General features: G+C 42.0%; 1 protein-coding gene across 1 annotated transcript in view; it reads left to right on the top strand.

Annotated features, from left to right (window-relative positions):
* The window catches only part of THUMPD2 (THUMP domain containing 2), a 97,249-nt gene extending 86,994 nt beyond the window's left edge, over positions 1-10,255 (top strand). Inside the window, exons 8-10 of the mRNA XM_040427370.1 lie at positions 1,120-1,234; positions 2,325-2,445; positions 9,812-10,255. Of these exons, the coding sequence (XP_040283304.1) occupies positions 1,120-1,234; positions 2,325-2,445; positions 9,812-10,226 (651 nt within the window). The 3' untranslated portion in view covers positions 10,227-10,255. The remainder of the gene's footprint in view (positions 1-1,119; positions 1,235-2,324; positions 2,446-9,811) is intronic.
* Positions 10,256-22,834: the final 12,579 nt, after the last annotated feature.

The following is a 22,834-nucleotide window of genomic DNA, read 5'->3' as shown; positions in this document are numbered from 1 at the left end:
AGTGAGGGAGCATCTGCCAAGCGCAGGGACAGGGAGAAGTGCACACAGCCCAGGCACTGTTATCAGCTGCTGGGGAGGACCTGGCTTTAATCATTTATTTACAGTCCCTGGCTGTCAGTAATCTGACCTTGCATGCAGCCTGCTTCTGCGTCCTTCGTCCTTCAACAGATAGACGGACCATGCCTAGCAGCCCTTTTTTAAGCACAGGTAAAGGTAGGCAGTACAGGGAACAATGTGGAATTAAGATGTAATTTACTACACAGTGAAAAGTTGAAATAGGGCCACCAAGGAGATATTAATCACCACAATCCAATACTCAAAAAATAAAAAATACAACAGTTATACTTTAAAGAGGACCTTTCATCAGTATAATTTTAATAAACTAATAACCCTACCTAATAGTGCGGCTTCCACTGATGTTCCCCCCTTTTCTTTTTTTTTTTAAATCGACCACCGAATGTTGAAATAATAGCCCCGTTTGTTCTGGTGCAGCGCCTGTCACTCAAGCGCTTTTTTGTATGGGGCGTTGCTAAACTTTTTTCTTTGCTATGGGCCTTGGCTGAGAGCGCAGCCAATCAGAGCGCTCCTCTCTCAGCCAGGCAGAAGGAGCTAAAGTTCTCGCGAGAACTTTAGCTTCATAACATCCTGTTGCAGCGATGTCTAGGGGATGATTATGATACTTACCCTGCCGCTCGTACCGCTGCTTCCACACCCGTCGCGTCCCTCGGCCGGTCTATCTGATCTTTCTATCTGATCTGCCTGGCCGAGAGAGGAGCGCTCTGATTGGCTGCGCTCTCAGCCAAGGCCAATAGCAAAGAAAAAAGTTTAGCAACGCCGCATACAAAAAAGCGCTTGAGTGACAGGCGCTGCACCAGAACAAACGGGGCTATTATTTCAACATTCGGTGGTCGATTTAAAAAAAAAAAAAAAAGGGGGAACATCAGTGGAAGCCGCACTATTAGGTAGGGTTATTAGTTTATTAAAATTATACTGATGAAAGGTCCTCTTTAAATAGGAAAATGTTTGTTTTGCATTTAAATCAGCTGTGATACAATCCACCTATAGATTATAAAAAAAAAAATCTAAATAATGTGAATATATTTCATTTTGCTTTAACAGCATGCTACTTTTCTCGGCATTGACAATAGTGAGTCACAACTGAAACACGCACTTGACAATGTGAAGAAAGCAGATGTGATGAACTCTGTAGCATTCCTAAAAGGATCTGTGCTTGGTAAGACACTTCTGAGGAAAAAATAAGCAATAAAATTTGTTGTACGTGTAGGATGTAAAAGGGGTTGTCAATTGATCACATTTTTTAAAGGCCCAGTACAGTATAAAATCCTAAAATAAGTAATTTCTTACCAATTCCCTTCTGCTCCTGGTTCACACTCCTCCAGCCTGTTCATATCCGTACTGACACACAGAAAATGAAAATACTTAGAGGACCTTTCACCAGTTTTTACTTTATAAAAGCGATACCTCACACTGTAGCCCATGTTCCCTAGATGTCATAACGCAAATTTTTTTCATGCTATGCGCCGATGTGCCCCTCGTTCTTGTTTAGGCGCCCTGTATGCTAATTAATAGCATCGGAACAGGGAGGAGGAGACATCAGCTATTCTCAGTGGACGTCTCTTATATCTGGCTGTGGCGCTGTCCAATCACAGCGGAGCGCGTCACAGGAATTGAGAAAAAACAGCTCACCTTCTCCCTGGCTGAGACGTGCTCCGCTGTGATTGAAAAGCGCCACAGCCTGATAGAAGAGACGCCCACTGAGAAAAGCTGATGTCTCCTCCTCCTCATTTTTTCAACTCTTTACAGGAACATAATCCCTGACAAATAGGAGAGGAAGATGAGGCTTCTCTTTAGCTCAGTGTGCTGACGTTTCTTGTCCTGTTGTGTAATTAGTGTATGGTTTGGGTGTACTTATAGAATGGCAGCCATTTTTATTTGTCCTAATGATTTATCCCTAGACAAAACGAGCCATTATAACTAATGAAAGATATTTGGGAATATATTTATAGTAAAGTAATATTTAAATATTTTCATTTTCTTCATTGCCAGAGAACTCCTTTTAAGATGGAGAATGTTTAAGGACAGCCATAAAGTGAATGAACTTAGATTTTATTGTTATGGACAAGTAAGATATTTTCAATTTAAATGCATTTTTTTATTTTGATTAAGTAGAACACAATTTAAAACCATGTATTTAATGTTTATACAGAAACGATGACTATAAATTTTGTTGTATACATTTTTATGTACTAATATATCGTAGAACAGCAACTAATGGTGTTTATTTTGTATTGTTCGTCTTATAGGCCTTCCAGTCCTCTCGGAAAGCATGGATGTTGTCATTTCAGATATACCATTTGGAAAAAAGTTCACATGTTCCAAAGATATGAAAGAGCTTCTGCCTGACATAATTCGCCAAATGGAAAGGTAAAGTTCAAAATAAATATAGGTGCATGTAAAAGTAGACAGGAAAAAAGTAAAAGTATGATGTGATGTGACCAGTAAACTAATCAAATTCTTTAGAGCACTTTTTAAAGTGGTTTTCTGGGATTTTTATATTTATGTCCTCAGGATAGGTCATCAATATCAGATGGGCAGGGGTTTGATACCCGGCACCCCCGGCTATCAGCTGCTGGAAGAGAAGGCCCTGCTCCGTGTGAGTGCAGCCTTCTCGTCTTTGTTTACCTGTTTGCCGTTGACATTGCAGTGGTGAGCAGGTATAATTACAAGCCGTCCCATTCACTTTTTATGGGACAGCTCATTCCTATTCACGTGAATTGAAGTAAATAGGACCTTTTAATTATTCCCTGTGCTCCACCCTAAAATAAGAAATACACTATTCCAGTGCCAAGGTTTAGTTCATTGATTCTTCCACTCCCCGGGCTGTAAACCTCCAGACAGGGTCACATGTGCCACTGCAGCCAGTCACTGGCTTCAGAGGTGAATATTTTCAAGCACCCCATGACTTCTGGAACACATCACCCCTGGGATAGCGATTGTGCAGCAGAGCACATGGACCCACACCGCAGGTACTGGCAGGGACCGGAAGTATCGTTCGACAGTGCCTCTGGTCTGGAAATGAGTAGCGTGGAGCCGGTGAGCTGATTTTCTGTTTTAAGTAGAGCACATTTCTAGGCATAATTAAAAAGTGAGGTGAAGCTGGTGAACCCCTTTAAAGTGTAGGAGTCAGTTCAAATCATTGTCACAGCCTTTGTTAATAACGAAAGCCACGGTGCTCTGCTGGTTCTGTTGCACCACAGATACCATAGGCCTGATGAAACTCATTGTCTTACCTTGGGGTCTGTTAGGAAGTCTGCCATTTTAACAGCAAGAATAGTGCTGTATGTTACATTATTCTTGCTGTCCAATGTGACTGACTTCATGATCGAGACTTTGAACGGGGGCTCTGTCACTGATTTAAACAGAGTGGATAGCAGCATTTACCTTTAAAGCCAACCTGTCAAGTTGAACATGGTCTCTGAGCGGCAGGCAGCATGTTATAGAGCAGGAGGAGCTGAGCAGATTGATATATAGTTTTGTGGAAAAATAATTAGAGAAACTTGTATTTCATTCATTTAAATTCCTGCTTATTCTGAGCTTTGAAGTTAAGGAGGCTGTCAGTGATTGACAGCTTTCCTTCTATGACTGTGTATACAGAGATAGCTGTCAATCACTGATAGGACCGCCTCCTTGATTTCAAAGCCCAGAATAAGCAGGAATATAAATGAATAAATTACAAGTTTTACTGGATATTTTCCCACAAAGCTATATATGAATCTGCTTAGCTCCTCGTGCTGTCTAACATGCTGCCCAGGGGCGGATTGCTGATGGACTTTACAGGGAAATTCCCCAGGAAGCCACGTGGGCCCTCCTCACGGCCGGCCAGTGCAAATTTTTAGGGATGTATTTTGTGATGGACTGTGGTATTTGGCTCTGTTGGGATGGTAGGATGTGCCATAATATGGTATTATAGACCCTGCCTTCCATCAATTTGGACCCAACTCCAAACAGGGCCACTTTTAGTATTTTTTCCAGGGCTGCTTTAAGTTCCCAGTCCACCTTTGATGCTGCCTGTAGCTTACATTGCAATTTCATGGTGACAGGTTCCCTTTAGAGCATGTTCAGGCTTGAGCATTTCTGTAATGAGTGCTTTGCTCAACCATAAATAACAGAAGAGCTGCTCCGTTTTCTCCACTGTTAGGGGGGCACTGGTGTCTTTCCAGTTTAAAAAAAAGTTCTGAAGTGTTTCACTGTATTTGTTGCCTCTGTTCCTTCTATAGGTATTATTTTATTTTGTCAAAAAACAAGAACTGTTTGAATATCTGATTAGAATTAATTTTTTTCTTTATGCATTCAAGCTAATATGTAAAAAGGAAAAGCCAGCACAGTTATAGCTGTAAATGTAATATATTTGTTCATGCCCTAACCATGGCCCTGTTGAATGTGATTTGCAAACTTTTCATAGTTATGTTATATATAATTCTATTTTAATAAAATATTGTATATTCTGTCTTAAAAACGTGGCTTAAAGGGGTTATGCAAAGTATGAAAGTTATCCTCTATCCACGGGATAGAGGATAACGAACTAATTAGTTGGGTTACCACCGATTGGACCCACACTGATACTGAAAATGAGGCTCGTTTCCATCTTGGTGGAACGTCAGGATTAGCATGCACCTTGCTGCTCGATTCATTCTCAGTGTGACTGCCAGAAATAGCGGAGCACTGTACTCACTATCTCCAGCTTTTTCATAGAAAACAAATGGAGCGGCAGGGTGCAAGCACGACCTGACGCCCAATCAGGATGGAAACATTGTACCCCAGTTCTTAGGATTGTTGAGGGTTCTAACAGTCGGACCCCCAACAATTAGTTTCTCCTATCCTGTGGATAGGGAATAACTTTAATGTCACAGCCCCTTTTAATGCTGTGGACTATAGATTCTAATTAAACTGGTCATACACAAGCCAGTCTCAATCTTTAGAAACTTTTGTATTAGTTGAGTCAAGTCAGGGTAACCAGTCCATAGAATACCAGTAACATGAAAAAGTAGTTATTGCGTCTAAAATGTTGCAAGCCTCCTAAAACTTAATGAATAAGACAGTATTTTGACTGGGTTCATCTAAAACTTGTATTTGTCTTCTAGTATTCAATTGTTGAATTGTTTTTTCATCCTTCTTTCCTCAATAAATATTGAGGGGAACATTTATTAAGATTATTTTCCATGCCGGACTCAAGTCCCTCGGCCCTTCCGGAAGTGCCAAAGTTATGTAGAGGCCCAGTCCTCTACTTAGTTTGGCGCTTTGTCCGGCAGGCCATTCAACAGGTTTAAATCTACACCAGCTCTCTTGCTGTCGTAGATTTAAGTCATTTTCCACAAAAACAACCAGCATGGAAAATGATAAATGAGCAGGTCCTCTTGGCCCGCTGGTTTCCTTGCCACGCCATGCCCCATTTTGGAAAGGTGTCAAGAGAGGTGAAAAGTTGCATATTTTACCGCACAAATGATGTACAACAAAATTTGAAACCTATTTACACCACAAAAGTGGCTTGAATAAATTGACAAATATCCTCCTAAATGTTTAGGTTATGGACAGGTGATCTGACCCTGCATGGCATCCCCACACCATCATACCCTTACCACTAAATTTGCCTTCTGATCGATTATTCTTGATTCGAAAGAACCCCTAAAATCAGTTGTTTGTCACCATTACTGTAAACTACTGCACATGAGTATTAGGTGAAGTGACAATGTATGCTGCCTAAAAAATCATTAAATGACAGCAGCCAGTTTGCCATGACCAAGAACATCAGTAGGATATACACACGTGGACAAAATCTTTGGTAGCCTTCCGTTAAAGAAAGGAAATACATGCAGTGGTCACTGAAATAACTTGAAACAGACAAAAGTAACAATAAATAAAAATTTAATGAAAATCAGACATTGCATTTGAATTATAGTTCAACAGAATGATTTAAAAAAAACTAATGAAACTTGATAGGACTAAAATGACGGTACATCTAGAAAAGATTGAAAATAATTTGACCATAGAAACATGTTCATCTAAAGTGTCCTGAAAGCATCACAGGTGTCTTCAAACTTGTAATTAGTCAGTCTGCCTATTTTAAAGCGTGAAAAGTAGTCACTGTGCTGTTTGGTATCATGGTGTGTTCAACACTGAACGTGGACCAAAGAAAGCTAAGGAAAGATTAGAGATTAGAAAGAAAATAATAGACAAATATGTTAAAGGTAAAGGCTATAAGGTCATTTCCAAACAGCTTGATGTTCCTGTTAGTACAGTTGCATAGAAGTTTAAGGTCTATGGGACTGTAGCCAACTTCCGTGGACGTGACCGAGGAGGAAAATTAAGAGACGGATAATACGAATTGTAACCAAAGAGCCCAGAAAAACTTCCAATAAGATCAGAGGTGAACTCCAAGGACAAGTTAGTGAAAAAGAAGATCCAGCTTCCAATGAACCATATAAATGCTTTAATGAAAAAACGTGCTAAAATCCAGACATGTACATAAAGTCTACGCGTTTCAGATCAACAAATTCAGTTCCTTACTCATGACAGCATGATGGTGTGAGACACTGGCCTTAAGTAAGGGGCAGGTCAAACATATCAGGTGAACATAATCAACACATAGCTCCACCTCTAACACATAAAAACATATGCTAAAAAGAAAACAAAAAGGAAATAAAGAAAAAGAGGAAGATCTTCAAGGGAAACAACAAAGTGTACCAGAGTCAATAATGTAATATAAGATCGTGCCTACGATTAAGATCCATAGGATTCTCTATTTAAAAGAACTCTCCGATGATCACCTCCACGTTTGGGATATTTAACCCGTTCCGCTCCCTGCACCACAAGACTACTGGTATCACCTGCACGACAAGCCGCATAGTGTGAACTGACCGCAGAAACATTCCGGGTCAGCGCATGTGGAATGTCAGAAATATGTAGACGAATCCTGGTTTTAAGGCTGTTAGAAGTACATCCTATATACTGTAGGCGGCATGTCATGCAGGTGATGCAGTATACCACAAAGCAGGTGTTACAATTGATATATTGTTTTAAAGTAAAAGTTTTTTGATTAGATGCAGAGACAACAGTTTGGCCAATGGAAAGGTGCTTGCAACAAGTGCAGATACGATGTCCGCACTTATAGTTGCCTTTAAAGCGTAGCCAACTCTGCTGTGTCTGCAGATCATCCATGAACAAACTGGGGCTGATACGTTGGCCCAAAGTTGGAGCTCGACCAGCAATACATTTAATATTTGAGCCAAAAACATCAGACCACTGTTCGTCCATACGCAGCAGGGACAAGTTTTTTCTGGTTATATGACTGATCTTATTAAATTCTGCACTGGAGCTCGTAGAGAAAACTGGGGCTCTATTTTTAGGGACCTCACTGTTAAAGTTAAAACAGCTACTGGCCCTATTTTGTGGAAAAACTAGATCTATCCGTGGTTTGGATTTGACTTGTGTCGCGGCCTGTGTCAAACTGCTGTTGCTGTAACCACAGGCAACGAGGCGCTCAGCAGCTAGGTTGAGCTCCTCCCTGAGGGCGGTCTCACTGGAACAATTCCGTTTGTGGCGTATGAATTCGCCTCTAGGGATATTACATACAACCTGTGCAGGATGACATTAGGACGCGAACAGTGTACTGTTACCCGCCGTCTCCTTGCGGTAAGTGCGGGTGACTATGTTTGATTCGGCAATATTGCCCTCTAAAGTCAAGTCCAAAAACGCAATAGATGTACAGTTTGAATCTGACATTTACTCTCAATTCTAAGTGTTATTTAGGAACTCCTCAAACAGTGATATGGCAGTATGGTCACCTGACCAGATGAACAACAAATCATCAATCTAACAGCCATACCACCGTAATGAGGGGGCCCAAATGTTGTGATCTGAAAAAAGATAGCAGGATTCCCACCACGCCATGTAGATGTTGGCCATGGAGGGCGGTCAGTTCACACTATGCGGCTTGTCATGCAGGTGATACCAGTAGTCTTGTGGTGCAGGGAGTGGAACGGGTTAAATATCCCAAACGTGGAGGTGATCATAGGAGAGTTCTTTTAAATAGAGAATCCTACTGGATCTTTACCATGGGTACCTGTGTACCAATGGCTCTCAATCGTAGGCACGATCTTATATTACATTATTGACCCTGGTACACTTTGTTGTTTCCCTTGAAGATCTTCCTCTTTTTCTTCATTTCCTTTTTCTTTTATTTTTAGCATATGTTTTTATGTGTTAGAGGTGGAGCTATGTGTTGATTGTGTTCACCTGATATGTTTGACCTGCCTCTTACTTAAGGCCAGTGTCTCGCACCATCATGCTGTCATGAGTAAGGATCTGAATTTGTTGATCTGAAACGCGTAGACCTGATGTACATGTCTGGATTTTAGCACGTTTTTTCATTAAAGCATTTATATGGTTCATTGGAAGCTGGATCTCCTTTTTCACTTAGATTTTCATCATCGCTGAGTTCCAGGCGAATTTCCATGCTTCCTTTTCAAACTGTGACCAGGTGAGCCTCGACTACTGCTTTTTCTTGATTACCCAAGGACAAGTTACATAAGTGTTAGATCTCACCATTCGTCGCTGTCTTAGCCAAAGTGGACTTACTGAAAAACACCCGAGGAGGAAACCAAAGCATGAAACACTAGACTGGAATTTGCCAAAATGCATATTGACAAGCCACAAAGCTATCGTTTGGATAGATGAGACAAAACTGGATCCTTTTGGTAAGTCATATCAGGTCTATCTTCATAGGACACTGTACCTACTGTGAAACATGGAGGAGGCTCAGGTATGTTTTGGGACTGAATTGCTGCATCTGGCGCAGGGTGTCTTGAATCTGTGCAGGGTACAATGAAATCTCAAGACTATCAAAGTATTCTGGAGCAAAATGTGCTGCCCAGTGTGAGAAAGCTTGGTCTCATTCATGGGTCTTCAAACAGGATAATGACCCAAAACACACAGCTACGAACATCCAAGAATGGCTAAGAGCAAAGCAATGGACTATTCTTAAGTGGCCTTCTATGAGCCCTGATGTAAATATTATTGAACATCTGTGGAATGAGCTGAAACATGCAGTCTGGAGAAGGCACCCTACGAACCTGGAGCAGTTTGCTTACGAGGAGTAGGCCAAAATACCTGTGGACAGGGGCAGAAGTCTCATTGAGAGTTACAGAAATCACTTCATTTCACTGATTGTGCAACAAAATATTAAGTTAAGGGTACCATCATTTTGTCCATTCCAGTTTCATTAGTTTGTCTTATAAACTATTCTGTTGAACCACAATTTAAAAGCAATGTCTGATTTTCATTAGTTGATTTTCAGTAATTTTTTTTGTGTTTATTACTTTTTATCAGTTTCAAATTATTTCAGTGACCATTGTGGGTTTTTCTTTCTTTAACGTAAGGGTACCAACAATTTTGTCCACGTGTGGATGTTCTGCTTTATTTCTCAATCAAATGCAGAACACAGCATAACTTTGTCTTATGCTGGTTAAAAAAACACTGTTTCTAGCACCTTACTATAGTAATTATGACTATTAGTGTAATACTATTTGAGCCTTATACAGAAAAATAAATAAGTTAATTAATACATTTGAACATTTCTAAAAATACATTCCTGCTTTTATTATTAATAAATATATTTTAATATTGAAAAAATAGCATGGAGGCAGGGCAGAGTGCTGGATGTAGAGTGCGATCACATTTGCATTTTCCGTTTGTATATTTTAATATTGGTGTCTGTTGTCTCTTATGTTTGTAGAGTACTACGTATTGGAGGTGTTCTTGTATTATTACTTAGCCAAAAGCTTCACTATTATCTGAAAAAACATTTTTTTTTCAAGTCTGAGGAAAGTGAGAACCTGCAAATTTTTGGATCGGACTCTCCATCTACATGCAATAGTGAAGGCTCTAAGGCTCAAGAACAAATTACAATGAAAATTTTTGATTTTACATCTTTGACTCATATTGAGTCTCATTCAGTAAGCCTCGGAGTCACAGAAGCTGTACTCTTTAAATGCAAAAGACATCCCAGTCTGTTTTCTTCTAGCATCTTTTTCCCACTTTATTTTACTATTAATAAAATAAATATTTGTTGTTTTTGTTGCTTTATAATTACAGACCTGATTATAGTATTTTTAAAGCCAGTGTTTTGTGTAATATCATGTGGTTTATAGTGTATTTATTCTGGAATGTGAGATACTTTTGGCTATTAAAGAGAAATGTCATTAAAAACTGGATACCACAGTAAATGTTCACTAGGGAGTCCTTCAGACTCCATAATGAATGGTTAGTTAGTCCCCTACTCAGCTATGCAGTGAACCAATATGTTCAAGCGTAACATAGCAGCATTTGCCTGGCCCACAAGTTATACACGTAAATGTTTATTCTAGTGTAGATATTTTATATGTAGATATATCTGACACTGCAATCTGGAATGGAACAAAACTAGTCCAATCCACAAGGATGGGTTGTCTCTTCTACTGCATTTCAGTTCTCTATTTCAGTGGGGCCAAACTGCAACACTAGGCACAACTAGTGGACAGATTTGGTGCTGTTTTTTAAAGAAAGCAGACACTTTATATTTTTTCTACCCCTTTGACATCTTTGTGCTGTCAGTTCCGCAAATTATAGAACACGTATTCTGGTCTGCAAAATGTGGTCCACGGACCCATTGAGATCAACAGGGCTTGTTAGCAGCTATTCACTCAAGCAAACGGGGAGATCACACACTGGGGAACAGATTTTTTTATTGTGACAACCCCTTTAACCGGCTAACGATGTAGAACAATAAAATAAATTGCACTGAATTTGAAGAATGTTTTTTGAACATATATGATGTTACAATCAATGTGCTTTTCTGGCACAGTAAGATAAAAACATAAATTAGGCTGGTTTCACACGAGTGAGTGTCACGCTCTGGACTCTCAGTTCCTGTCCTGAACTTCCAGCACTGCTGGGGTCTCATAGCATTATATTGATTGATTTATGATGCTATGTAATCCTTAAAGTTCTGGAATGTATTGGATAACACTGACAGCTTTATGCGACCTGGCAGTGCTGGAAGTTCAGGGCGGGTGCTGCGTTGCAAGTCCAGAGCGTGACACGCTGAAACCAGCCTTATAGGAATTTTACCCTTTAACATTACTGCAATTATGAAGAAACGGATTTCAATAAAGCAGAAGCTCTGTGTTTAACCCCTTGTGACCAGCCCTTTTTGGGCCTTACTGACCAAGCGTTTTTCTTCCCTTTTTTTTATCGCAGCGTGCCAAACTATATTTTTTTTAATTTTTTTTTATCCATCTAGCTTTATGAGGGATTGTTTTTGGCGGGACAAGTTGTAGTTTTTAATGGTGCCATTTTGGAGTGCACATAACTTTCTGATTAAATTTTATTAACTCTGCCACTGGGTTTTTACATTATACTATTTAATGGCGTTCATTTTTCGGTACAAATAACATAATATCTTTATTTTCTGGGTCACTATGACTACAGTGATAACAAATACCTATTTATTTATTTATTTTCCCGGTTTTACTACTGTTCTGCAATAAACCCCCCCTTTTTTAAGCTCGTTTTATTGAACGAATTATCAGAAAAGTTCAGAGAACATCTATATACATGGAGGTCGATTAAGACATTCATGAACATAAACAGTACCATATACACTCACCTAAAGAATTATTAGGAACACCTGTTCTATTTCTCATTAATGCAATTATCTAGTCAACCAATCACATGGCAGTTGCTTCAATGCATTTAGGGGTGTGGTCCTGGTCAAGACAATCTCCTGAACTCCAAACTGAATGTCAGAATGGGAAAGAAAGGTGATTTAAGCAATTTTGAGCGTGGCATGGTTGTTGGTGCCAGCCGGGCCGGTCTGAGTATTTCACAATTGCTCTGTTACTGGGATTTTCACGCACAACCATTTCTAGGGTTTACAAAGAATGGTGTGAAAAGGGAAAAACATGCAGTATGCGGCAGTCCTGTGGGCAAAAATGCCTTCTGGATGCTAGAGGTCAGAGGAGAATGGGCCAACTGATTCAAGCTGATAGAAGAGCAACGTTGACTGAAATAACCACTCGTTACAACCGAGGTATGCAGCAAAGCATTTGCTACAACAGCCGAAGACCCCCACCGGGTACCACTCATCTCCACTACAAATAGGAAAAAGAGGCTACAATTTGCACGAGCTCACCAAAATTGGACTGTTGAAGACTGGAAAAATGTTGCCTGGTCTGATGAGTCTCGATTTCTGTTGAGACATTCAAATGGTAGAGTCCGAATTTGGCGTAAACAGAATGAGAACATGTATCCATCCTCTGATGGCTACTTCCAGCAGGATAATGCACCATGTCACAAAGCTCGAATCATTTGAAAATTGGTTTCTTGAACATGACAATGAGTTCACTGTACTAAAATGGCCCCCATAGTCACCAGATCTCAACCCAATAGAGCATCTTTGGGATGTGGTGGAACGGGAGCTTCGTGCCCTTGGATGTGCATCCCTCAAATCTCCATCAACTGCAAGATGCTATCCTATCAATATGGGCCAACATTTCTAAAGAATGCTATCAGCACCTTGTTGAATCAATGCCACGTAGTATTAAGGCAGTTCTGAAGGCAAAAGGGGGTCCAACACCGTATTAGTATGGTGTTCCTAATAATTCTTTAGGTGAGTGTACATACCATTATCAATAAAGGTGAGATGACAATTCACATTTGTAAAACATGTACAAATCAATCATATTTGACATAACACATGTGAGTGGTGGGCACATATCCATATTATCCTAGCACTGCTTTGAGATTATCAGAAAATCTAGGAGCTGAGTACATAGTTTGCATAGACGAGCACCAGATTCCCCATACTTTACCAAATTTCTGGGGGCAACCTCGGTTTTTGAATACAATATTCTCGTAGGATACAACATTATTCACTAGTACTTTTACATTGATTGAGAGAAGGGCGTCTCTCACCCATCCACGATCGCAATTGCTTTCCGTGCGAGAAACTGTGTCTCTCTAAGAAAACTAACATGGTGGGGATATACCTCTTCATCAACTATACCAAACAGGCATATTTGTGGAGTTAGTGGTACCTGGAGGTGTATAAGACATAGAGAAAGCTTGTAATGTCAGACCAGAAGGTTTGTATGAATGGACACTCCCATATAAGATGCCAGAAAGCTGCCCCTTCGGAGTCGCACCTATGACACCTAGAGTGTGACAGTCTGCCATCTTTTGTAACCGGACGGGAGAGAGATAGCTTTGGTGGATAATACATAGCTGTATAAGTTTATTTTTAATGGACGGGGAAACCAGTACAGGAGATTCCAATACGTCACTAATTTCCCTCATTAGTAATACCAGGTATTAGAGTTTCCCATTTGGAGAGTACTAAGATGGGGTGCCTTGTGCATCTTGGTGCTCAGTAAGTGAGTGTAAAGAGCGGAGATAAATCCCCTGGGCCTTGGGAGCGCATAAACCAATTAGTGGGTAATCAGAGATTGCTATTGGAGTACCTCTAAAGTGTCCGTTCATAGTATGTCACAGTTGGAGATATTTATAAAATGTGTGGGCAGTATAAATACCCCACATGTGACCCCATTTCGGAAAGAAGACACCCCAAGGTATTCCATGAGGGGCATATTGAGTCCATGAAAGATTGAAATTTTTGTCCCAAGTTAGCGGAAAGGGAGACTTTGTGAGAAAAAACAAAGAAAAATCAATTTCCGCTAACTTGTGCCAAAAAAAAAAATTCTATGAACTCTCCATGCCCCTCATTGAATACCTTGGGGTGTCTTCTTTCCAAAATGGGGTCACATGTGGGGTATTTATACTGCCTTGGCATTTTAGGGGCCCTAAGCGTGACAAGAAGTCGGGATCTAAATGTCTAAAAATGCCCTCCTAAAAGGAATTTGGGCCCCTTGAGCGCATCTAGACTGCAAAAAAGTGTCACACATGTAGTATCTCCATACTCAGGAGAAGTTGGGCAATGTGTTTTTGGGTGTCATTTTACATATACCCATGCTGGGTGAGATAAATATCTTGGTCAAATGCCAACTTTGTATAAAAAAAATGGGAAAAGTTGTCTTTTGCCGAGATATTTCTCTCACCCAGCATGGGTATATGTAAAATGACACCCCAAAACACATTGCCCAACTTCTCCTGAGTACGGCGATACCAGATGTGTGACACTTTTTTTGCAGCCTAGGTGGGCAAAGGGGCCCACATTCCAAAGAGCACCTTTAGGATTTCACAGGTCATTTTCTACACATTTTGATTTCAAACTACTTCCCACACATTAGGGCCCCTAAATTTCCAGGGCAGTATAACTACCCCACAAGTGACCCCATTTTGGAAAGAAGACACCCCAAGGTATTCCGTGAGGGGCATGGCGAGTTTCCTAGAATTTTTTATTTTTTGTCACAAGTTAGCGGAAAATGAGGACTTTGTAAGGAAAAAAAAAATCATCATTTTCCGCTAACTTGTGACAAAAAATAAAAACTTCTATGAACTCACTATGCCCATCAGCGAATACCTTAGGGTGTCTACTTTCCGAAATGGGGTCATTTGTGGGGGTTTCTTCTGTCTGGGCATTGTAGAACCTCAGGAAACATGACAGGTGCTCAGAAAGTCAGAGCTGCTTCTAAAAAGCGGAAATTCAAATTTTTGTACCATAGTTTGTAAACGCTATAGCTTTTACCCAAACCATTTTTTTTTATTTTTAATCGAAGACATGTAAGAACAATAAATTTAGAGAAAAATTGATATATGGATGTCATTCTTTAAAAAAAATTTACAACTGAAAAATGTCATTTTTTGCAAAAAAATCGGTAAATTTCGATTAATAACAAAAAAGTAAAAATGTCAGCAGCAATGAAATACCACCAAATGAAAGCTCTTTAGTGAGAAGAAAAGGAGGTAAAATTCATTTGGGTGGTAAGTTGTATGACCGAGCAATAAACGGTGAAAGTAGTGTAGTGCAGAAGTGTAAAAAGTGGCCTGGTCATTAGGGTGTTTAAGCTAGGGGAGCTGAGGTGTTAATAGTCCCACCCACAAGGGGACTATAACAGACAACATTCTAAATGATTTTAAAATGCAATCAATTCATTATCCCTATAGTGCATTGCATTTTAATGTCAGTGCTATTCTGACATTGACCAGCCTGCTGGAAATTACTCAAGGCTGGTCTGGGGTCTAAACGTTACCCCAGCCAGCCTTCACACACATCAGCACCCCGCGATCGTATTTGCGGGGTGCCGATGAGAGACAGAGGAAATCCGCTCCCTCTGTCAGCACTTTAGACTAGGCTGTCGTAATAAAGCTCTCCGCATTTCTGGAGCTACCCCGATCTTCCGATCCGCAGCTCCGGAAAACAATCGAGCATGTCCTATTCTTGTCCACAATTGCAGAAAAGAATAGGCATTTCTATGGGGTTGCCGGCCGGGTGTATTGCGGATCCGCAATGCACTACGTAGTGTGAATGGACCGGAAGGCCCCTTAGTGACTGCCGTAAAAACACGTATGGGTGGTCACTAAGGGGTTAAAGGGTATATTACATGGCCAGATTTTCTGCTTGATGATCTCTAACCGAGGTTTGGTATGAACGCTCGTTAGTAATAATCTGGCAGTGTAATACTGCTGCCAATTGCCCTATGAATGAGCAAATGCTTGTTCATCATGCAATGCTAATCTTTTGAGATGGTAAAAAAATATTGTTTGCAGGCAGCAGATTGTGCTGTCTAATCACGATCTGCTGCTGGCAAACCACTATACGACATGGGGAACAATCGATGGCATAACGATCACTCCTCCCCATGCTGCGGAGAAGATAGCTGCATGTAATTATTATTTATTAGCGCCATTCATTCTATAGCGCTGTACATATAAGAAGAGGTATACATACATAATACAGACAATTGCACTAATCATAAACAAGACGAGTTACAAACTGGTACAGAAGGAGAGAAGGCCCTGCCCGTGAGGGCTTAGTATCTACATGGTATGGGAGAAGGACACAGTAGGTGCGGGTGAAGTTGCTCATGGCGGTATAGAGGCAGCAGGGCCACTGGTTGTAGGCTTGTCTGAAGAGGTGGGTTTTCAGGTTTCTTTTGAAGGATTCCACTGTAGGTGAGAATTTGATATGTTGGAGTAGCGAGTTCCAGAGTATGGGGGATGCACGGGAGAAATCTTGGAGGCGATTGTGGGAAGAGGTGATAAGAGGAGAGAAGGAGGTCTTGTGAGGATCGGAGAGTGCATGTGGGGATGTATCAGGAAAGTAGCTCAGAGATGTAGGGAGGGTACAGGCCTTGTATGTTTTTGTTAGTACTTTGAAGTGAATTCGCTGGGCAATGCGGAGCCAGTGAAGGGATTGGCAGAGGGGAGAGGCAGAGGAGTAATAGGGTGAGAGGTGGATTAGTCGGGCAGCAGAAGTTGAGGATAGTTTGGAGGGGTGCGATAGTGCTAGATGGAAGGCCACAGAAGAGTGTTGCAGTAGTTTAGACGGGAGATGATGAGGGCATGTACAAGCATTTTCGCAGATTCAAAGTTAAGGAAAGCACGGATGCAGGAGATGTTTTTGAGTTGGAGGCGGCAGGTGGTGGAAAGGGCTTGGATGTGCGGTCTGAAGGAGAGGGCAGAATCCAAGGTCACTCCAAGGCAGCGGACTTGGTTGGTTGACCGGGGAGTGTGTGCAGCCATTGATCGTGATAGATAGGTCTGTTGGGGGGGTTGAGCAAGATGGGGGAAAGATGATAAATTCTGTTTTATCCATGTTAAGTTTAAGAAAGCGAAAGGCGAAGAAGGATGATATAGAAGATAGACATTGTGGGATTCTTGATAGTAAGGTGGTGATGTCTGGAACTATGAGCTGTTTCAGGCCAAAAGTGTAGATCGAGAAGAGCAGGGGTCCTAGGACAGAGCCTTGCGGGACACCAACAGAGAGGGAATGAGACGAGGAGTTGGTGCGAGAGTGGGAGACGCTAAACGTCTGGTCTGTGAGGTATGATGTGATCCAGGAGAGGGCCAGGTCAGTGATGCTAAGAGATGAGAGAGTTTGCAACAGAAGGGAGTGGTCAACAGTGTCAAAGGCAGAGGACAGGTCAAGGAGAAGGAGGACAGAGTATTGTTTCTTGGTTTTGGCTGTTAGTAGGTCATTGGTGACTTTGGTAAGGGCAGTCTCAGTCGAGTGGTGGGGTTGGAAGCCAGATGGTAGGCGGTCAAAGAGAGAGCAGGAGGAGAGGTGAGAGGACAGTTCTGAATGGACATGTTATTCAAGTAGCTTTGAGGCATACGGAAGAAGTGATATGGGGCGATAACTTGACAAAGAAGATGGGTCAAGTGAAGGCTTTTTGAGGACTGGCGTAATGGTAGTATGTTTAAAAGCAGAGGGGAAGACACGAGAGGTTAGTGATAGGTTAAAGAGATGAGTTAGGGCTGGGATAAACACTGTGGTGAGGTGGGATGGAATTGGGTCAAGTGCACAGGTGGTCAGATGAGATCTGGAGAGTTTTTCTTCTTTAATGGTGGAGAAGCTGGTTTTGGGAGAAGAGGACCGAGCAGTTGTGTAGAGGGTCTGTGGGGATTTTGTACCAACGCTTTCTATGATGTTGACTATCTTTTGTTTGAAGTATTTGGCAAAGTCCTCACCTGAGATGAGAGGAGAGGGTGGGGGCGCTGGGGGACCGAGAAGGGAGTTAAGTGTTAAAAAGTTGTCTAGGGCTGTGAGCCAGGGAAGATATGAGAGATGAGAAGTAGGGCTGTTTTGCATCAGCGAGTGAGGATTTGAATATGAGCAGGGATTGCTTGTATGCGGTGAAATGATCTTTAGAATGGGATTTCTTCCATCGCCGCTCAGCAGCCCTGGAAGCTTGTCTGAGTTTTTTGGTCAGGTTGGTGTGCCATGGTTGTCTGTTGATTTTTCGGGTTTTGTTGTGTGTGAGGGGGGGCAACAGTGTCCAGAGCTGTACTTATTGTGTTGTTATATAGGGTGGTGGCAGCATCTGGGTCTTGGAGGGAACAGATGGTAGAGAGTGGGAGAAGAGAGTCAGAAAGCAAGCGAAAGTCGAGATGCTTAAGGTTCCTGTCGGGGTGTGCTAGTGTGTGGACCGGGGGAGCAGCAGAAGAGACCAATGAAGAGAAGGTGAGTAGGTTGTGGTCAGATAGGGGGAGAGGGGAATTAGAAAGGTTAGATAGGGAGCAGAGGCGGGTAAAGATAAGATCCAGAGTGTGTGACCATCTCTGTGGGTGGGAGCTGAAGACCACTGTAATAGGCCGAAGGAGGAAGAGCGTGATAGGAGTTTAGAGGCGGCCGAGTGGCAGGTGTCAATAGGGATGTTGAAGTCACCCATGATGATAGTGGGGATGTCGGCAGAAAGTGTCGGCACTGTATTTTCTTCCCATAAAATCTTCCTCTTTATTGTATCACCGCATAAGTATGCAGACAGTATCACAAACAAGCAGTTATTTACGCGGGATCCCTCCGTGCATTTGCAATTGAGAAGGTAACGGTGCCAGCTAGGGGAGGGGACTATCAAAAGAAAATACTTTTGAGAGAGGCCTTTTGGATTTTCCTTTTAAATACGAAGGTGCCAACGGGTCTCAATCAAAAGAAAGAACTGATGTATATTTACCAGTAATCATTTACATCTGATATTTGTATGTGATCCTACAGCTGCTTTAGGATGAAAAATATTTCATCATATGTCTGTCCATTTTATGTCTGTCTATTGTGGTTCATTCATGTATAAGTGCTAATATGTCCATTTTACACTATAACAACTAGGAGATTGTGGCCGTGTTATAATCCATCTCCCCCATTTCGCATGTAGAGTTTTCTACAGGTTACATTTACATTTATTTTTATTTATTATTGATACTTTGTATATGCCTTATTCACATGATGCGTTTCCTCACACCTTGTGGTTGTGCTTGCTCCCTTGATATGCAAAGGATTTTTAGCCATAGTGATATGCACAGTCCAAGCGCAGGGTAGTGCGGAGCGCATCGTGTGGGGCTATTTTTAACTAATGTGTTTAGTGAGAATGATACCACAGGTGTTAGTCTCTTGGTTGATTTAGTTATGACGTCCTGCTACCACCACCCACTAGATGGGGGAGGGTACATGGGTCTATAAATTTTTCAAACCCTCAGATCACATTGTTACGACTAAGGAGAAGGTCTCCGAAACGCGTAAACAACTGCTAGTTTGTGATACTGTCGGCATACTTATACTGTGATACAATAAAGAGGAAGATTTTATGGGAAGAAAATACAGTGCCGGAATCGTCTTTTTCATTTCATTTTGCCTGCATATCCAGGAACTTGCTGGTCTGACTCTGGGCACACAGGATATCACACGCCGAACAAGTGAGCTGGACAAACATTTTCTATATGGCAGGGGAGTTGGGCTGTAGGAGCAGGTGTCTGATAGAAGACCAACTCCTCCACCATGTTTGCAGCCGGGGCGGGGGGGGGGGGGGGTGAACTGAAATCCACTATATGAGAGTGCAGCAGGGGAGGAGGTGTCAGAGGGTGTCAGCCATGTTTCTGTGAGACCCAGAAAGGAAAGTTTCTGAGAGATGAAAAGTTCATGAATGTAGGACAGTTTGTTACAGACAGAGCGTGCATTCCATAATGCTCCTGCAAGAGGAACCAAAGGAACAGGGGTCAGAGGAATGGTTATTAGGTTTAAGGGGTTGCAGAAATTTTTAGAAGTAGATTTGTAGTGGGACATGGAGGTGATAGTGGGGATTTGCTGAGGGGGGCCTGAATTTCGAGAGATATCACCAGCAATAAGGAGAAGCAGAGAAAGTAAGTGTTAATAGGTGAGAATAAGAGAGGGCAGGCGGTATCTGTGTGTGTTTGGGAAGGAATTGTTTTATGTTGGCAAACCGGTTTGTGCTAGCTGTTAGATTAAAAGGTAAGATGGAGGGAGAGATGAATAGTTGTGGAAAAGTGGAAAGAGTAAGATGAAAAAATGAAACATTGTTTGCAGTAACTATGTATGTAATCACCTGTGGCCCCCTTCTGGTCACATTCTGGTAAAATTCAGTATATGCACTTAAGAGTTGCACTTGAGAGATGTTGTATTTGGAAAGACCAAGGTCTGGAATACCTAGAAACTTAGATTTATACCACTCAGTGTTCAATCAGGTGTGACCAAGAGGGGAGGGGGCTACATTTGGCCTAATCAAGGGAGGACCAGATACAGGGGTGAAATAGTCAATGTAAACAAATACTCAATAAATCCAGCAGGGAAAGAGACCCTAAAGTTCAGTGAAGACATACCAGGATTTAGAAGGAAAGATGAGAGGGGTGGACAATATCAGACTGTGGAAAAGCTGGGTGCAGCAGTGAGCTTCAGTGAAGACATACCAGGATTTAAAAGGAAAGATGAGAGGGGTGGACAATATCAGACTGTGGAAAAGCTGGGTGCAGCAGTGAGCTTCAGTGAAGACATTCCTGGAGAGGAGAGAATTGGGTGATGGTCAGTAGGCAGTGATGACAAAGTGGATTCCATATCCATAATATTACATTCTGGTATAATTCAGTATGTGCACTTAAGAGTTGCACTTGAGAGATGTTGGATTTGGAAAGACCCAAATGCAACATCTGCAAATGTAATGGCAGCAGTCTCCTCCGCTAGCGAGCAGGTGCTTGCCAGGAGGGAACGCTTCCCTCCCGACAATCGCCTACATGATTGAGATGTCTAATACATCCTTTATACAGCATATTTAGCTAAAATATTGCCTCATTCTGTGGTAACGCTGCGCTAACTTGATGTGACAATAGAAGGCTATTCTATATGTGTAAAGTGTCCTTTAGGGACGAGCTACACCACTGGAAGCAATTCTGTTCATAACTATGGGGCATAGTTATTAAGACCAGCATTTTAGACGCCGGTGTTAATAAAGCCCTAAGCTGGCGGTGGTTCTGCTGAATTTCTGAAGAGATGCAGGCCTCTCCATACCTGTTGCACATCCAGTGCCAGTTCTAAGGCCCCTTTCACACGAGCGAGTATTCGCATGGGTGCAATGCGTGATGGGAACGCATTGCGCCCGCATGGAATCCGGACCCATTCATTACTTGAGCGTTGGTTTTCTCGCATCACTTGTGCGCTGCGTGAAAATCGCAGCATGTTCTATATTCAGCGATTTTGAAACACTGGCCCCAAAAAAGTGAATGGGGCTGCGTGAAAATGCGTTGTTTGTAAACATTCATTTTTTTATCACGCGCGTGCAAAACGCATTAAATTGCATTGCACCCGCGTGATAAAAACTGAACGCGATCACAGACAAAACTGAATGAACTTTCTTGTGAAATCGCTCCGTTTTCACTGAACGCATCCGGACCTAATCCGCTCACGCTCGTCTGCAAGGGGCCTGAATGTAAGACCGCTTCCGAATTGTTTTACATTTAGACCTTTTTCTACGCTTAATATAGGCATATTTCAGGTTAATAAATGACCCCCTATGTTTGTTTTTCAGCAGGGTTAGTGAATAAAACTCTGCTATTGTAACCTTCTAAAAAAACTTATGGTGATAATTCACAACCCAACTGCAGATTTTAAAGCTGGAGCCTCTAAGAGGTTTTCTCCTGCTCATTTATGCGTTCTAAATAAAGAACATTAAACACAGAAAATGCACAAACAAATAACAGTTCTTCTTCCATTCCCTTGGTCCTGTTTTGTCTCATATTAAAATTTAGGCCCCGTGAACATGACCATTATCCGTTTTGTGGTCCCCACATTTTATTTGGTCTGCATTTTGCAGACATACAGTGCTGTGTAAAAGTATTGCCCCCTTACAGATTTCTTTTGTTTTTGTACTTTTGTAGCGCTTAAATGTTTCAGATTATCAAGCAAATTAGAATATCAGACATTGAATATCAGATAAAGGTAACTTTCACACTAGCGGCACGGACCTCCAGCAGGCTGTTCCGTCAGGTGAACAGCCTGTCGGGTCCGTCCTGCCGCTAGTGAACGTGTGCCCTCGGATTGCCGCTCCGTCCCCATTGACTATAATGGGGGCGGAGGCCCGGCGAGAGGCTGCCAGAATAAATGTCGGACATGTCGTAGTTTTATTCCGGCAGCCTCTCGCCGTGCTTCCGCCGGAACTCAGCCCCCATTATAGTCTATGGGGACGGAGCGGCAGTCCGGGGGCACACGTTCAATAGCGGTAGGACGGATCCGACAGGCTGTTAACCCGACAGAACAGCCTGCCGGAGGTCCGTGCCGCTAGTGTGAAAGTAGCCTAACCTGAGTAAATACAAAAAGCAGTTTTTAAATCGTAGTTTAATTATTCAGGGGGAAAAGTTATGCCAAACCACCTGGCCCTATGTGAAAAAATAATTGCCCCTCCCCCAAATAATTAAATGTGATGGGGGGGAAGGGGGTCGTTAAAAAGCTGTGCTCAAATGATCTAGCCCCTCCTCCTGGTGCTCCAATTGCTCATTTGTATATGAAAAAAACTCTGTATCTGTAGCTGTTTAGCATACAGACAAAAGAGAGGTATAGGGGGTAATTTAGTAAGGCGTTTTAGACATCGGTCTTAATAAGGTCCGCCAAAGTTATGTATAGGCACCAGCCTTTACATTACTTCGGTGGATCCACCACCGCTTCTAAATCTATGCCAGCTCCCTTGCTGGCATTGATTTAGACCATTTTCTATGCCTAAAACAGGCGTAGAAAATGATGAATGAGACGGGTCAGCCTGTTCTCCAACACCACACCCCCTTTTTTAGACCTGGCGTGAGCAGGGAAAAGTCGCAGATTGCAACG

The sequence above is a fragment of the Bufo bufo genome, chromosome 4, assembly GCF_905171765.1.
Source record: "Bufo bufo chromosome 4, aBufBuf1.1, whole genome shotgun sequence".
NCBI lineage: Eukaryota > Metazoa > Chordata > Amphibia > Anura > Bufonidae > Bufo > Bufo bufo.
This window is presented reverse-complemented; position numbering and strand designations above follow the sequence as displayed.